General features: G+C 24.3%; 2 protein-coding genes across 6 annotated transcripts; both read right to left on the bottom strand.

Annotated features, from left to right (window-relative positions):
- Positions 1-684: 684 nt before the first annotated feature.
- LOC132917502 (major facilitator superfamily domain-containing protein 6-A-like) lies at positions 685-9,004 on the bottom strand. Of its 4 annotated transcripts, XM_060978272.1 has the most exons (10): positions 8,907-9,002; positions 6,942-7,134; positions 6,327-6,422; positions 4,908-5,272; positions 3,746-3,910; positions 3,422-3,686; positions 3,165-3,352; positions 2,956-3,092; positions 1,865-2,226; positions 685-945 (listed from the first exon to the last, which is right to left on the bottom strand). In XM_060978272.1, the coding sequence occupies exons 3-10, from the start codon at positions 6,391-6,393 to the stop codon at positions 788-790; spliced, it is 1,707 nt and encodes a 568-aa protein (XP_060834255.1). In that variant the 5' UTR covers positions 6,394-6,422; positions 6,942-7,134; positions 8,907-9,002; the 3' UTR covers positions 685-787. The 4 variants fall into 4 exon arrangements, with proteins under 4 accessions (XP_060834255.1, XP_060834281.1, XP_060834273.1 ...); XM_060978298.1 differs by lacking the exon at positions 2,956-3,092 and having other exon boundaries at positions 3,145-3,352; positions 8,907-9,004; XM_060978290.1 differs by lacking the exons at positions 6,942-7,134; positions 8,907-9,002 and adding an exon at positions 6,708-6,907.
- A 2,306-nt stretch (positions 9,005-11,310) lies between these two features.
- On the bottom strand, positions 11,311-17,685 carry LOC132917311 (major facilitator superfamily domain-containing protein 6-like). 2 transcript variants are annotated; one of them, XM_060978006.1, is made up of 9 exons: positions 17,538-17,611; positions 17,170-17,318; positions 16,378-16,742; positions 15,053-15,199; positions 14,684-14,951; positions 13,825-14,012; positions 13,575-13,711; positions 12,599-12,963; positions 11,311-11,839 (listed from the first exon to the last, which is right to left on the bottom strand). In XM_060978006.1, the coding sequence occupies exons 2-9, from the start codon at positions 17,240-17,242 to the stop codon at positions 11,697-11,699; spliced, it is 1,686 nt and encodes a 561-aa protein (XP_060833989.1). In that variant the 5' UTR covers positions 17,243-17,318; positions 17,538-17,611; the 3' UTR covers positions 11,311-11,696. The 2 variants fall into 2 exon arrangements, with proteins under 2 accessions (XP_060833989.1, XP_060833988.1); XM_060978005.1 differs by having other exon boundaries at positions 11,312-11,839; positions 17,170-17,328; positions 17,538-17,685.
- Positions 17,686-18,409: the final 724 nt, after the last annotated feature.

Below are 18,409 nucleotides of genomic sequence, written 5' to 3'. Positions count from 1 at the left end.
TTATATATATTTAGTTATTTACAACATTATAACAGATACGCATATTATAATTTATTATACTATTATTAAAAATAATATTTGACTTAAATCAGATAATGCATCATCATAATTTGTCAACATTTTACTACGTAAATTCAAAATCTTAATCCACAAATAACAAAAGCTTCATTTAGACAACTACACAACTGTAGATAAATAGTTTGGAGTTCTTTATACTGACTGTAGAAATGTTTAATATTGATAATCATATTAAGATCATATATATATATATATATATATATATATATATATAAATCAATTATTATCTAATTGTTATGATTTTTATTCAACAAAAAATAATTGAATATTACAAAGTATCATAAAATGGCAAGTTTTCTCATTTTATTTTTTCATATATTCGATTTTTTTTATCTAGTTCTATGATAAATGTAAAAAATAAGAATATTATAATTTAAAAGACTTATCTTAATATTGTTATAATAAGTTTCCACGATAATTAGTTTTCAGGAAGGGCAGACAGATGAACAAGACAGTTAAAACCCTACACCAAAAGACAGGCATTAAACAAAAAAAAAGATGTAAAAAATTATTATAACGGTGGAAGATTATTCAATGGTGATCAATCTAATAGATTAAATTAATAAATTATTCTTGGTAGAACATCAATTCTTAATTACTTATACATAATCTGTTAAGTAGACCCTTTTAATGAATTCTGTATTTCTATACAATAAAAACATCTTATTGAAGTAGTTATAATACAAAACCAAAAAAATAATTAAATGTTTTAATAATATATAGTCTTTTCATTTGACTTTGTTAACAAATTGTAGATAATTTGCAAAACACACATTACAGCTGAACCATATGTAAATAATCTGAATAACCACACTCCTCCGTAAAAGTCATATATATGTGAAGCTAACACACCACCAAATGATAAACCTATAATAAATATAGAACATTAAATTTAAAAACACGACAAATTTATTTTCTGTATAGTAGATTTTGAGTGTACTGTGAAATTGATTGTAAACGTTACAGTTTAATTTTGCAATGCAAAGGATGTATTAAATTTGAATTTAATGATAAACCGTTGCAAATAAAAAACGATAATTAAGCATAGGGCACAAATTTTGTAATAATCTATATTGTATATTTTATTTATATTACTATCGTCTATTAATAATTTTTTTTTTTATTAATAATGCGTAAGGTAGGCTATTTTGTTCCAATTATATTGCATATATTATTATTGATATTAATTATTATCATTTATATTATTATTTATTATATATATTCATTTTTTTAAAGTCGTGGTTAACCTATAACCAACCATTTAATGATGTGAATAGTCTAAATATTTTTTAATTTCATTTCATATAGAAAATAATAATTTACGTAATGGTGAAAATTTTTAAAACACTACAATGAATATTTTTTGAATTTCAATTTAATGATTTAAGACGTAAAAGAAAAAATTGTTATTTTAATTTAAATATTCTGTTTCATCAAAATTTAAACTTCAAAACAAGTTAAATAATTTACTAAATTTTTGTCTGTTACCACTTATTGTTAGCAAACTAATATTGGGTTATAACTTTATAAGATTTACGAATTATGGCTTTTATGAGGTTCCATGTTCAAAAAAGGGGTTAAGTACTTTCATTATATAATTTTTGACAAAATATATTATTATATTATTATATATTTCAAATATCTGATAATCAACAGTAGTAAATTTATTAAAAAAAAAATACAATTTTTTAAACTGCAAATTACAATATACTAGCAGCGAGGTAATTATAATATATACTCGATTTTAAACAATTGTATTATTAATAGAAAAAAAAATTGTACATACCAATGCAATCGAATAGTCCCACTAATCCTAAAACTGTGTGATGTGCACTAGGTGGCGAAATCCTTCTGGAGTATGATACCATCACTGCACGGCCTAATGCGTATGCCATGCCGTTTAGGATTTCTATCAACAGCACCCAAACGGGATTCGTCATGACAGAATAAAAAAAAAATCTAACAGTAAATGCAAACAAAACTAGTGACATGCAGTGTTTATGACCTATATGTTTTATTATCCAACCAGAGCAGAAAAATATCGGCATTTCGCCGCCGAAACTTTGAAGGCCTTGAGAAAAGCCCTGTAGTGTTTTTATCCATGCTACTTGGTTACATTGGTATTCTGAAGCCAAGTCTTCTAGGTACCTGCAAGTGTGTAGGTTAACATATAGTATTCGTCATTTGGTCGCAGTTATATTGGACGCACTTAAATTGTGCCAAACGAAGTAGGATAATTGTAAATTGCGCCCAATACATTTAAGATATAAATTTGAATGTATTGCACCCGGTGTTTTTTTTTTTTTTAATACAATGTTATGTGTGATATTATTTTTATTATAAATATTTAGTATATTACCCGGGTCCCGAATGACACCATGAGAAGATCTGATAAAATCAAAAAATATTTATTTGTTCTGTTAAGATAAAAAAATTTAAGTACAAATATATATCTTAGATTAAATATAGAACGAGTTACAAGAATCAAAAATAATTTTTTTATTATTATTTCATTGATAATATAAAATTATTTTTTACTTTTATGTATCACTATTATAGCCCTATTTATATATATTTTTTGTTATATTGATCAATGATTTTTCCGTGTGTTGACATTTTTTTTTATGAAACCGCATTCTAAATTTTATAAGACTTGTCTATACTATTTATTTGTATATAAAAATTGAAGTAAAGTTTAATAATTGTAATTACATAAATAGTATGAAGTATGGGTACAAATAATTATTCCTATAGTAGAAATCAAAATTACCATTTGTAATTCGCTATAATCTTTTTATTATATTTTAATCGTTAGCGCAATTTATAATCGTCCATTTTATACTGCAGTCTGCAGAAGTAATATCAGGTTTAACCTACCAAAAAAGATAACTCATTGTCATTGAGCTGTAAATGCCCAGAATTAGAATCCAAGCAAAAAAACTTATAACGTGAAGTTTTGCAAATAATTTAAAAACATTATGGAACGTGTTTTGTGAAACTTTGAACTCAACGACCTACACGTATATCCAAACAATAATTACTATTAATATCAACATATAATAATACCGAGCAAATGTATACCGTACTGAGATGTTGGAAGCAACAATTATATTCAAAATCATAAACGATAATATTAAATAAGATAAAGGTGTGTAGTCTTTTTGAACTTTATCGTAGCTGAAATAATCCACTAGCCAACCGCTAAACATTGTGACAAATCCCCATCCGATGGACGTCCAGCATCTTTGCTTACCAAAATCATTAGGTTTATCTTCTAAAGACAAATAATACGCAAAATGTACTAAGATATCGTTTTACATAATATTTTATCGCAAAAACTTACCTAAGAGATCAAAACAAATTGGATCTTGAATAGCCCATATACCCGATTGGCTGATCCAAAATATACACAATAATGAAAAAAATTCCCAAAATTCAGACATAGAAATTATCATTTTTTGAGATTGTGGTATTGCTGCTAATTCCATAATTGTTGGACTGGGACAGTACAGTTGACAAGGCATTTTCGATGGATGATGACAAACTGGAGACATTATTCTACTATGATTTATATCAACGTATCCAACTCGAAAATTATAGGAACCATTCTATAAATGAATTTAAAATAAACAATAATATTTCTGATGATTTTATTTTTATTTATTACCTGTTTAGTATTGAAATTATACAAATGTATTAATATAGGCAAATCGATTATTTTAGTTTCCAGACTTTCGAAATTACTAGAGTTTATTTTTAGTCCATTTATTGGTGTTAATTTAGTCCCAGTAAACATTTCAGAAAATAATATTTCATTATTATTACAGGATAACTGGAAAAAATCGATTTTAATTAATAATGTTTAGGTTTATGGTTAAAATCAAAAATTAAGATTATCTAAAAAAAAAATCTAAATATAATAAAATTTTGGTATTATATTTACAGGATGATTAGCATGCTCATCCATTTTTTTTTCTTAAATACCGCAGTTATTCGAAATCTAATTTTTGAAATTTAAATATATTATACTAAAATACTATATTTTCAAATTTTTGAGATTTTTTTTTTTGCTTATAGTGATGTAAACTTATATTCTACAAATGATAACCGACTCCCCTTTGTACAATAAATTATGTAGCCGATAATTTTTATAATTTTTTTGACGTGTTAAAATAAAAATTTAAACTAGTCGTTTTTAAACTAACCTAACTTTGTATACTAAACATAATACGTTCATGATAGTGGGATTTTAGTATATAGATTATAGGCTTATGGTAATCTGAAAATTATATTACCTAGTTTATTTTAATTAATAAATATTTATAATTTATAAAAATGATCTGAGTATAATAAATGCTAGATTCGATATTACATATATTTTATATTATTATAAAACCATTTTAAGGATTATATTATCCTTAATATAAACATTTTAATTACAGAAAAACTATTCATTTTGAATTAAGTATCTAATATATTTCATAAAAATTATCCACTAAATAATTAACAGTACAAAAGAGGGTTCTCATTTGAAAAACAGAAGTTTGTATTGCTACAGAACATACCTTAAGTAATAAAAAATATCTCAATAATTTGAAAATATTGTCTTATGCATTTAAAAATTCCAAAAATCAGAATTTTAAGAAATTAACTATTAAAGAAAAAAATGGAGGTGATAATGCTTGGTGATCATCTTGTAAATATAGGATTTTAAGGACCGTTTGTTTCTCTTAAGGATTTGTTAGTATATAGGAAAATTAAATAAATATACTTTACAGATCTTACAGGACAAAACCAAACATTTTTTAATATCCTTTATAATTAAATACCTTGCAATTGACCAACCTCTCTCCGTTGTTTCCCATTAGTATTTTTTGATCACAGTCTGAAAGTTTATTTGTATGGTCGAAATATATTTTTACATTTGTTATGTTTTTATCACATTCCAACTCTATAGACGTCTCTAAAGATAATCTGGACACAAACATCAGAAAAAACGCAGAAATACCAGTTAAAAATATGAACACTATAAACATGTATTTCTTTACACGGAACTTGTCGACTATGGCGCCAACTACTGGTTTCGTTAACATTGATATGATAAAAAGGCTCATCATTATATATCCAACAGTAATTTTTGAGTATCCTAATTGTTTGGCATACGTGGAACCGAAACTGAGAATTGTCGCTATACCTGAAAATTACCAATAGATGCGCATTATCATAGAGTACCTATAAGCTAAAATCAGTATTTTACAAAAACAAAATGATAAAAAGTCAAAACTATACAAATCAAAACAAGTGAAAATCTGTACTACGTATAGTTTAACAGTAGAATTATAATTAATCATTTAAATTATTTCTATGGTATTATTATTATTTTTAAGGCTTCCGCAGCTATGGTCATTTACAGTGTAATATTAACTTAACATTTATTATTATATAAATAGTTTAGGATAATTTTCAAATTTCACATCATAATAAGCATTATTATATTATATATAATTAATATTTTTTATGCAAAGTATAGATTAACATTGGTGTGTTTTATTTTTTATATAAAAGAAACGCATTTACGACTCTCAATTTTTCAGACTTAGGACTGGCAATATAATTGTATTAATATTGGCATTTTAAAAAATTTTGGTTTTTTTGAATGTAAGTTATTGAGTAACTGATTGAATGTATACGATAATTCCCACATAGTGATAGACATAGACTGCACGACAAGGCTTACTAGACAAATAATTTTTAATTTTTAAATATTTTATTTTTTTGTTTGCCATTCAATCATTGTTTCTTGTTTATAATGTATATTTCTTTTTCATTATTTTTCTATTTTGTTCCTTAAGATCTGGAACTAATAAGTGTATCATTTTTATGTTTTGTGAAATGTCCCGGGACACAATTTATGTATATATGATTGTGACAATTTTCGGGGACGCGATTTATCTATACTCTTATATAACTAATGTTTGTAAATTAATATCCATTTAAAATGTTGGGTACCTACCCACTTGATCAATTTATGGTACAACATTATATTATTATTCTTTTATTAATTATTTAAACATCGGAAAAAATATAAATTTAGTATCCCCAATTGTATCACTAAAAATTCCGCTCTCAGTCGTATCGTTCTCAATCATATTTTACTACCTAATACATTGAAGGTTGGAAACCTGACTAATAAATTTAAATCATTACCTATATAATATATTTATTATAGTTATTTTTTTAATACTTACATCCCGAGTAAAGGAAATAATGCATTTTCATTAATAGTAGCTTTTTGTTCACACTTATCAACCACATCTTGAAGTGTTTATTGAAATATATATATCCTGTTATATGAAGATAACCACACACATTATATATTTTAATTTACGATATAATTATAAATCAATAGTTATAAAGAACAAGATACGTATTATTTTATATGTGTTAATTATTAAATAGAATGTATTAATATTGTAATTGAATATTGAGAATAATATATGTAAGTATTAAAGTTATCTATACCAAAAAAGTTTCACATTTACCAGAGATAAGGAAATTGATGTTAGAAACATAATCAGCTCTAGTGATAGCTTATTAATAGGTAATAAAAAATAAATAAAACATCATACTTTCAATATTATCACGTAGATATTAATAATGTTCAGTAAAATAATTAATATAATAAACAAATTAAAAATAAATAAGTATTAAGTAATGTTTAAGTCCGTGGTCCATGTTTAAACCGAATAATTTATTATTAACTTGTTGGTTGTTAATTATGTTAATTTTACTAATAAAAATGATTTATAATATTAAACAAAAAAATCTAAATTTTATAATAATAAAATTAAATAAGATTTTACTTTTGACGTGATGCGTAGTGATGCGATCTTCTTATTAGGCGCTTTTTGGTTAAGTGAAACAGCGCCACATGTCGTAAGAGATTCCAAGTAGATCAAACCACATGAATTTTTATATTTTAACACTACAGTATCGAACATTCCATTCTTAGATTTGAACAATAAAATTATCGCAAGGAAGTTATCTAGTGATTACCTAATTACAAAAATACACAATTATCTCTTACAGTTAATTTTCTAATGGTATCTTATTTGTTCTCATTTTTTGCAATTTTTAAAAGTTATAATCGTAAAAATTAATTACATAAGTGAAGGTTAATGATAAAATTAATTTCCTTCCCTATTCTAGAAACCATATGTAGTTTATTGAATAATTCTTAGCTGTAAATGTATTGTATAATTTTAATTCTAATTGCATTAGAAATTTGGTTATTTTTTTTTTTAATTCTTTATAACATAGCTTATAGTTTATTTATAACTTTGGATATTATATATTTTATAGATTGAAACATTTATTAATATTAATATATAAAAATAAAGTAGAAAATATTTTACACTATACAATAATACACAACATAAATAGGTAAATAAAATTATATAATTATACTTAGTATAAACACGTACAATATAGGTAATTCCTAAATAAAACAATACATTCTTTTTACCTTATTATATATATATATATATATATATGTGTGTGTGTGTGTGTGTGTGTGTGTGTATAAGATAGGTAGGACAAATCTTTAATATATACTACGTGTACAAGTATAACTGACGGTTACTTGTATTTTCAATTTTGTTCGTAATTCATACTAAAAAATTAAATTATTAATTTTGACATATTAATAATATTAAATTTATAAACGCCAATATAGATAAAGGTTTAACATGTATTATTAAATTTGTATTTGTTAAGTTATAGGTAAAAATTAATTATATTAATATAAAATCATAAATAATGAACGGATAAGCTATAACGTTTATCACATGAAAATAATAGATAGGTACCTAATATTAAAGTTTTAAATAGTTAATAATGAGACCCTTTGCTGGAATTAGACCTCTATTATATATATTTATATTTGTATGCAAATAATCTACCTCTCTTATTTATTTCAGATCACGGCTACTTATTTAATATGCTAATTTAAGCCATTCATTGGTTATCTATGAACAAAATAATTTATTTTGATAAAAACGACTTGTACAACCATTTTGATCTAACCTAATAATGGTTTCATGGACGTTTCGACTCACTGATTAAATATTATACTATTTGATATAATATAAATATTCATTATAAATTAATTTTGTAACTAATAAAAAAGATAATATAAAGAAAATTAGTTGAAACAAATAATAACGTTAATAATTAGATACCAACTATCGGGCCATTCTATATATATGTATATTCGTATTACAGGTTACAAATGTTTTTGTTTATTAACTTTTAAAATAAAATAAATATTTACTAATAAATAAATAGTCAAAAGCAGTGTTTCTCAAAATTTTAGGACCACGACTTAAATTTTTCCCTGAAAATCTATCGCGACCTACATGGTTTCACTTTTACAGGATCAATAAGTAATTCTAAAAAATATATAATATATATTATATTATTATTATATATACAGTACTATATAATTAAAAAAAAAATCATGACCCACAGCTTAAGAGACGCTAGTCCAAAGTATTAGGTTATCAATATCCAACTTTAAGTACTTATTTATGAACCAATTAGCCGAACCTTTTTAATAAATTAAGCACCTAAGAACTTTCGATAAACAAAAATGATTAATCATAATAGCTAAATAAATAGTACAAATGCATACTAATTCCTATTATGTATAATAAATGACGTTTCTATTTATAAGTTGAAATGTATGTTAGTATACAAATTCTTAACAATAAATTGTTACCATATACCAATATATAAAAACATATGTAACTATTTTAATTATTGCTTACCCATCAACGGTACCTATTATAAATAATCGTATAGTTATCCGAATAAATTTACTCAAAAATAATAATTGCTTGTGGGAGAATTCTTCCCCTAAATTTTAACGTTTATAGTTTATACACTGAATAAATATTTCTACACAGAACGCACTTGTAGTTATGCTGATGACAAACCAATCAAATTAATATTTATTAATAGAGCATACGATGTCCATCAAATATGCACTAATGAATAATTTTTTCAACATAATTTACAGCGTTATCAAAATTATTTTATACAAACTATTTATTTCTGTCTGGCATTATTGGACTATCCAAACACTGAATGTCTTACTGCGTGACAATAGTAATCGGTTCAAGAATTTGATAATAATAATCAAGGTTTAGATAAAATTTGTTATTTATTTATATTTTTCATGACTTTTTTAATTTATATTTTTAAATAATAATTATAATTTTACAACTTTATTTTTGGTTTTATAATTAACGTCGTGAACTATTTTGCAAGTGATACTAGACAATTTGAGGTAAGGGGTGGTGTTTGTCCCTCACGCAACATGACATGTTTTTATGAAAAAAATTGTTCTGCTGCAAATTCTGATTATACTTCAATACAATATTTATTCATAATATTATACTTCAATTATTAGTCTTAGTTATTATATTAACAAATAAATTCAAATAATAATGAATAATTTAATTATAGTAAGACTCCGATTATCTGCCACCCTCTGATTCATCAATTTTTGTAATATTATATTACCGTCATAATGGTATCATGTATTATAAATAGAATATTGCACGCCCATCCTTTAGGTATACTTACACTAGTCGCACTTATTTTCATCAATAAGATAAATTATGCTGTATATTGTATAATTAAATGTAAAATATATTGATACGAGAAATAAGATAAAGTAATTTTGTTAAAGTAAAAGTTATTAAGAAAAATAAAAATGTATAAATATGTAAAAAAAACTAAAATAACTTATTTGTTCAAATTAATTAATTTTATCATGATGTACACTACTGAGTATGAAATTGAAATTAATAATTGATAATTATAAATAAAAAAATGAATTGTTTTCTTTTATCCGTCACTCTCATGGGTCTTTGCAACAGTAAATCTAAGTTTTACTGTGGTATTCTGATAAAAACAATGAAAATCTTGATTTTGATTAACAGTTATACAATGACATAGGTTTTTTTCTGTCTTAAAACAATTTTTTCAACTGTAGAAAAAGTTCGATTTTCAACTTCAATATATTTTCTGCTAGGAATTATTCAGTTATGGGTACAGTAGGTTTCTAGTAATTACCCTGTTTGTAAGACTGTAATGAATATAATACATTTTAATTCAATAATTTATCATTGTTTACGAAAAACGAATCTAAGTAATGATGGTCCATACTTTATACTCTATCAGCTTATATCAATAATTATATTTCACAACACGTTTGGAACATGAAATTTTAAACATACGCCATTGTAAAATAAATAAATTTATCCGCTTCACTCGGGTTCTAAAAAAATTGAGAAAATGTGATTTTTTTGTGCAAAACCAGTATTCGACAAAATTTTTTTTCTTATTTTGTTGTACCTAATTCCAAAACGAATAACCATCAGTACTTGACATTCTAACCAAGTTTCAACATTTTCCATACATGGTATAATTTTCTGAATATTTTGACTCTTTTTAAACTATTTTTACATTTTACTAAATGCTTAAACATCAAGATATATGACATTTTTGATTTTTTTTTTTGGTTTTTGAAGTGAAATTTCTTTACGAGGGTACGGTCGGCATTGCGGTCGGGCCGTCACGACCAAAAATTCATACAAATCGGTCCAGCCGTTTAGAAGCCGTTTTGTCATTAAAAAATATAGTTCTATTAAAAATAAAATTGTAAAGTGTATTATTTTTATTTTATTCCAATACACACCTAATATCAGTTGCATGACTAAAAGAAGTTTCACTTCGTCCGCGCGTACTTGTTACCCGCACAGTTTATTTTTCTTTGCATATCGATAAAAATATTTTTACCTGGTTAAATAGCTTTAAAACCTAACCTAACCTTTTTTTTTTGTTTAAACAGAATATTAACGGAAATAATGAAAAAAAATTTAATCTATATTATATAATAATATTGTAATTATTTTTTTACATTAATATTATAAAAGTATTATTTAAAAAATGTATCAATTATAACTAGGTTATGTTATTTACAATTATTTTGTTATTTATTTATTTATTTATTTATCTTATATACAACTTAATAAAATATAAAGTAGACAATAGATACATAATATTTTCTCATAAAAGTTATTAAATACTTTTAATTAATTATCTTAAAATATATTTTCTACTTAAAACATAAACGTTTAATTCATAATATGATATTAACAATTAAATAGAAACATATCGTTATAAAATATACAATAAGTAAAAATAACATACATAGGTAAGCTGTAGAATAATGATAGTTAGTCTTCTATGAGAACAACCAATTTTTACTTAAATAATCTATAATTCTAGAAATTAATATTAAAAATTGTCTATTAGAAATTTCTAGTTACTTATTTACATGTAAGTTTTATTGGAAAATCATTCCATGGCAATCTAAAAATATGTTAACAACTTAGATAAGTTTCTAGAAAATAAAATAATGTAGTTTATTTTAATAATTTATTTTTTTCATTATCAAATTATTTACATTCTCATTTTATTACCTAGAAAAGTCTCAATAACTGAATAGGTACTTAGCTTAATTTACAAAACAAATATTTCTTTTAATATTAATTTGACTTAATAGTGAACTTAATAAATATTACATGCAAAATACCCATTATTAATGAGCCATAAGAAAATAATTTAAATGTTCGCTTTCCTCCATATGTTTGGTACAAAAATCCACCGACCACACCACCAAAAGAAATACCTGGAAAATTAAATAAAATTATATTATACAAATTGTAGTCATATTTTAAATAAAAAATATTGAAAAAAAAATGATAGGTATTCATACTTTTGTTTTTTAAAATTGAAAAAACTGCATTAATCAGTCCATTTTTTTTTTATTGAAAAATACTTAATTTACAATATATACAAATAAGCTATAATGAATAAATAAGTTGGTTAAACAATATTTTTTATGAGCTATACAATTATTATTATATATTGCAGTTTTAATAAATAGTTATTTAAAAAATTCTCCCCTGTTGAATCCTGAAACTCATTATTTTTGTACAAAAATATAGGCATGATAAAAGTACAAACCCATAATGGTCTAAACTAACTATAACATACGTTCATACGATATATTATGTTTTTTTTCTGTTTTTATTAATCCAAAAAATATTTTTACAAACATTTGAGAAAATTTTGGATATTTTTTTAAAGTCTTTCATATTAGAACTCCATTACTAATCAGTCTGACGCCTATTTTTATGAGAGCAAAAAAGTTAAGTATATATACCTATAATGTGTTTATAACTTTATAAAGAAAAAAATGTGTATATATATATTTAAGTTTTAGATTAGGTATACAATTTTTAATCAACGGACTCATTCGATAAATTTAAATTAAATATTTATTAGTAATAATCAAACAATTGCATATATTATTGCAAACACATCATTATATGTCTTATATAAAGTAACCTTTTTTTTTATCAGTGAATCATAATATTACACTTACCGACACCTTCGAATAGAGCTCCCGATAGCGCTACTACTGTTGTGGCAGAACTTTGCGGAGCTATGAATCTAGCATATGCTACTAAGACGGCATGACACAACCCAAATGTAATTCCGTTAGTGAATTCGACTGGCAGTATCCAAATAGGGTTAGTTATAATAGAATACAAGTAGAATCTAATAGCAAAAGTGAAAAGACCTAAGACCATGCAATACGTATAACCAATTCGTTTGATCAACCAACCGGAAAAAAATAAGAACGGCATTTCACCGCCAATACATTGAATTCCTATAGCCAAACCTTGTAAAGTTTTTATCCAAGATTGCTTATCACTGTGATACTTTCGGGTTAAGTCCTCCATGTACCTAAAATACAAACAAGCTGTTTTCTAAAATCTAATTGCATTCAATAAATTTTGTCGTTTATTAAAATCAATTAAATTTAATATTTGAAATTTAGTTGTTACGAAATTAATAATCATTTACCATTAAATATATTGTATACATTTTTTATACAATCTTACTATTAAATATTATATTATATTCAATAAATATAATCCGATAAAAATATCCAACTTAAAATTACTTAAAATCACTTAAAGAGTACACAATTATTTCATAGGCATCATACGCAGACCTTGCAAGAAGTGAGGGGAGGGGGAAGACTTTTTGTTACGTCTACCAAGTTCTAATTAAATACATGAAATAATCTTTTATATAAATTCTTCAAAAAATTGTATTATTATACCTAAATTATTTTATAACATCCAATCCGTTATCGATAAAAATTTTATTTTTAAAAATAATTTTATGATACCAATCACTATTCAAGATATAAGATTTCCTAATATTTGCCATTTACATTTGGAGAAAAATTTGGCACCGCCTATATGTTTTTATTTTTAATTATGATAGCGTTGTATACGTATACCTACTATATAGCTACTATAAAATTATTATCTTACATTCTTACCTACCAAAATAGATAATTCCATGGCATTGATGTGCAAATTCCCATCACTATAATCCATATCAAATAGATTATAACATTGAAATTAGTTATTAATTTGAATACGTCTGAAAATGTATTCTTAGATCCAACTGTCTCAGTTATCTTAAATATATAATTTTAAAATTTTAAACGATTATATAATGACAATACTATACAGTACACTATGTTGTATTTTTACATATTACTCAATAGGTAAAGTAATGCAACAAACTTACTTCTATTTTGTGAGCCAAGGCAAAATCCCATAGTATTATTATAAGGCATAAATAATAAATTGGAACGTAGTTTTTTTGGTAATTACTATTACTGAAATAATCAACAAGTACTCCGCCAAAAACAGAGAAAAGTCCCCAACTTATGGATCCCCAACACCTTTGTTTGCCAAAATCTTCAGGCTTATCATCTATTAATCAACATTAATCGGATAAACAATAATAGGAACAAAATACAAATATACCAGATATTACTAATAAAAAATGAAATAAATAAACTATTGTGAATTATAAGTAAAATAATTAAAAACGATATAAGTTGGTACATATGGTTATACTAATTTCTAATATACAAGGTACCAGATACCTCGTAGTGGCTCGTACCTACATAGAATTTATGTTAATTTTTTTAAGTGCCATGCGATATACAAATATTTTTTATTCTAAAGTTGTACAGTTTTAGTATAATATAATAACGACTTATATTAAATTATATTGTATCACATAATATCACGTACGACTGTACGTGTATGTACTATGTATACAGTACACTCCTTTTAATACTACATTTAATTAGGTACTTAATTGTCCAGATAAATTGTAAAACAAATTCCAAATAAAATAAAATACACTACAATATTTAAAAAATAACTGTTCTGCTTTTAATCCCTAATTTGATTTATTAATAATTAAGAGCTACCATGTAGGTATTATATAGATAATAGATATGATATACGTATAGCATCATTAAATCGTAATATAACTATTACTATCTTAAAGTCAAATCAAAACTTCAACACAAACAAACATTTATTGGCGAGGAAAATAAAAATTTATTAATTTTATGTTTAGAATTACTCACCTAAAAGGTCAAAGCATATAGGGTCTTGTAGACTCCAAGTGATTGCTTGGCTAATCCAAAATAAGCTCATAACAATTAAATATTTCCAGAACTGATGTAAGCCAAAAATACTTCCTTCAAACTTTTGAACACTTGCCATTTCCATCATGACATCGTCCGAACAGTTCATTTTGCACCGAGTACTAACCGGTTTCTTACAAAATGGTAATACAATTTGTGTTTTCATAATATGTACTGATTTCACTTGAAAAACATAGTTCTGTTCGATCTAATAACAATATAATAAATGAAACGTCACTACAAGTTATAGTTATACACCTACTTGTGTCTCAAAATCTACAGCAACATCTGAGATCATAAAAATTTTACCTGATCTGTTGCATTGATAATCAAAGTTACATTGAGATACTCGAGTTCATTGTTTTTATACGTAATATTTGGAGTTATATTATAACCGATGATATTCCAAGATCTATCAATTTCGTCCCGAAACAATTCATTTTGATCACAACGTAACTGATAAAAATATTGACAAAACACATTTTATTTAATCATTTATTAAATAATGATATTGTTTTCATTTTATATGGAAAATGTATTGTGTACTAAACGTTATAAACTGTATGGATTATCAAGAAATTATAAGCTGGTAATAGAAAATCGTAACACTTAAAAAAAATTAAGAGTAAAATTTATATTTTTATATTCTTATAGATATTTTAAAGTGTTCATAATAGGTATTAGTATAGGAAAACATCAGCTTTGAAAATTTTAGAAGTAATCCGGGTTAATTATTTTTAACGATTCGTAAAATATAATATTGTTTATTAAGCTTCTGAATATATTATAAATATAATAGATACAGATAATTATATATACGTATAATTTAAAATTAATTTTAACAAAATTTTATTTTTTTAACTTTATTTCAAAACAAACAATCTGTAGTATTTAATTTACAATAAGCATGTTTGCGGATATATAATGTATACATATTTATTTTGACATGAGACCCGTGAAAAAAAAACCAGATCATCATGACACCATCTTCTCTTTAACTTACAAAAAGAATTTCCAAGAATGGCGCTAGAGTTTAGCGCTGATATTAACCATTAGGGGATTTGGGTGGTTATAGTTAACTGTGAGCGGAATAGTTTATATAGTATTTTTGCAGTTTCGTATAGTGTTAATTCTTAAGTCAGTGTATGAAGAGTGTGATTTGAAATATAGAATGGGGCATTTGTAATTATGCAAAGAGCTATGAATTGAAAGGTTTGAATTCTAAAAGTATTTGATTTTTTTATTTATCCTCCCATCATAGTTGCATGTCGTATAACAAGATAGAACAAAATCTATATCATACATTCATAATAATGCAAATTACAATCACTCAATACTAATATTATTATGATCTGTTTTACTAAATAATGTAATGTAACTATATAATATTTAGGTTCAATATCAATAATATCTTATGGATAATATAACTATCAATTTAAAATTGTTGAAATAAAATTTATTAAATATTTTATAATAAATATATACGACTGCAAGTACCTAAAATCTACATAATATTGACACTGGATATTTTTTTAGAAATTTCAAATATTCTACAAAATAATTTTTTAAAAGCCTATCTAAATTGGATAGGTACATTAACACTGATTTAAATCCATTTACCAATGTATACATACTTGACATTCGATGGTTTCTGTACTATTTTTTATTATCTTAAATAGACTATCATCACATTGAGGCAAATAGTCGTCATTGGTTGAACAAATGTGTAATTCTGTTGTTGTATTACAACTTAAATTCGCAACAGCTTCGGTGGGTATTTTTTGGACAAATTTTAAAGCGAACGCTGTAAGACCACATAACAAAACACAAGCAAGAAATATTATTCTTTTTACGCGAAATTTATCAACGATAATTCCTATAATAGGTTTCACAAAAAAGGATAGCATAGACAAGTATGTAAAAACAGAACCGACTACCATTGGCGAATAACCTAGTTGTTTCGCTATTGTAGGTGCAAATCCTTGAACTGACGCAACACCTGCAGAAATAAATAATAATAGAAATTTGTAAGTCAATTTAATAAATAGAGTGTAAGTGGATAAAGTACAGTACAGCATAGAAAAAATTAGTTTTATTATCATATTACTATGTGTGGTTGTACAACAACAAGTACTGCATAGTACATATTACACAGTACTTTTAACATGAAAAATCCTTCTGTATTATTATCAAGTATTATAAAAAAAAAATCATCACTCATAATATAATATTAAATAAACTTACCTACTTTGGTATAAATAATAAATATAAACCATCTAAGTATTTACTAAAATATTATATAGTACCAGGTACTAAGTACCTATCTAGATGTTGAGTTAGAAATGTTTTTAAAACATAATTTTGAGTTTTAGATATCATACAAATATAAATAATAATGTTACCTACATAATAACTTTGGTACTTACCGCCCATATAAAGAAAATAATGAAATTTCATTCGTAGCGTGCGTTTATTTATTCGAATATGTATTGGAAGCATTTTTAGTTCAATTGATATTTTTGAGCGCCTTATGTTAAGATGCCAAGCCAAATACTTAATGAACAATGAGTGATAACTGCAGATTACTAAATATAATTAAACATTGTTTTAATTTGATACAGATGTAAAACTTAAGGTGTTAAATTGAGTGTGTATAATTAAATAATTTTTGTTTTCTAAACATCTTAAAGTAAATCAATTCATTTTTAGTAGCTATTAGATGGTGAAAATACAAGAAATTACAACATGTATAAGTTATATAACTAATAAAAAATGTGTATGAAATTATACTTACACGTAGTAACTAGTAATAATATCCAACTTTACACACTATTATAAATACGTTTTAATAAAGAGCTCGTCGATCAGAAACTAATACGTAGAGATAAATTGTTTTATTTTATTTCTTTTCTTACTGACTATATTATCATATAGTAGTTCTATTATAATTAAATACTATTAAAACATTAATAATAATTACTGACCTATTGATATCAATCAATATAATGATAGCATATTTGTGGCGTTTAATATGAGTCAAAATTGTCATTCTTATTGTTTATATCCCGTAACGTATATGGTATATAATATATTTATATATTTTTCTATAATGTATAAAATAAATAATAAAATATATAAATAATTTTGGGTGGTAAATGCAAAACTTGTCCAATACAACTGAATAATAATGTTCCAATTCCAAATATTTATTATAATATACGCTACAAGTATAAAATAATTGTAAATAAATAAATTCTAATCATATTTGACTGCATAATTAACACATTTAATGTAGTTTTAAATTTTAAAAAAAATTTCCATATACTATATTTTTTAATTTTAAGTCACTGGAGATTTTAGGTTTTCACATTTTTATCGCATGGCATGTACTTACGTAGAATATTAAATAAATATTAAATAATATTTAGTAAAAGAGATACGCCTGTAAATTTCCCTATATTTAACATCATAATGAAAATAATAATTAGGCGATAAGCTTAACCACAAGACAGCCTGACTTTTAGTCTGGTTTAATAGATGTTTTTTAGATTACATATAAACTTTTATTTTAACAATAAAAACATTTATCGAAATGATAATAAATTAACATTTAAATAATAGAACTTTTGTAATACAATTTTCATACATTTTGAAATACAAATTAAT

The sequence above is a fragment of the Rhopalosiphum padi genome, chromosome 1 (genome assembly GCF_020882245.1).
Source record: "Rhopalosiphum padi isolate XX-2018 chromosome 1, ASM2088224v1, whole genome shotgun sequence".
NCBI classification, from domain to species: Eukaryota; Metazoa; Arthropoda; class Insecta; order Hemiptera; family Aphididae; genus Rhopalosiphum; species Rhopalosiphum padi.
Note: the sequence above shows the minus strand (reverse complement) of the source record. Positions and strands in the feature narration are given on the sequence as shown.

Bases quoted from the DNA above. Each gene is read 5' to 3' on its own strand.
- LOC132917502 (XM_060978272.1), bottom strand. From the start codon at position 6,393: ATGTGGTTGATAAGTGTGAACAAAAAGCTACTATTAATGAAAATGCAT. The intron at 2,227-2,955 runs GTAGGTTAAACC...ACACACTTGCAG, and splicing joins ACAATGAGTTATCTTTTTTG to GTACCTAGAAGACTTGGCTT. The intron at 946-1,864 runs GTATGTACAATT...TATTTATTATAG, and splicing joins GGGACTATTCGATTGCATTG to GTTTATCATTTGGTGGTGTG.
- LOC132917311 (XM_060978005.1), bottom strand. From the start codon at position 17,242: ATGCTTCCAATACATATTCGAATAAATAAACGCACGCTACGAATGAAA. The intron at 12,964-13,574 runs GTAGGTAAGAAT...TTTGTATTTTAG, and splicing joins CCATGGAATTATCTATTTTG to GTACATGGAGGACTTAACCC. The intron at 11,840-12,598 runs GTAAGTGTAATA...TTAATTTTCCAG, and splicing joins AGCTCTATTCGAAGGTGTCG to GTATTTCTTTTGGTGGTGTG.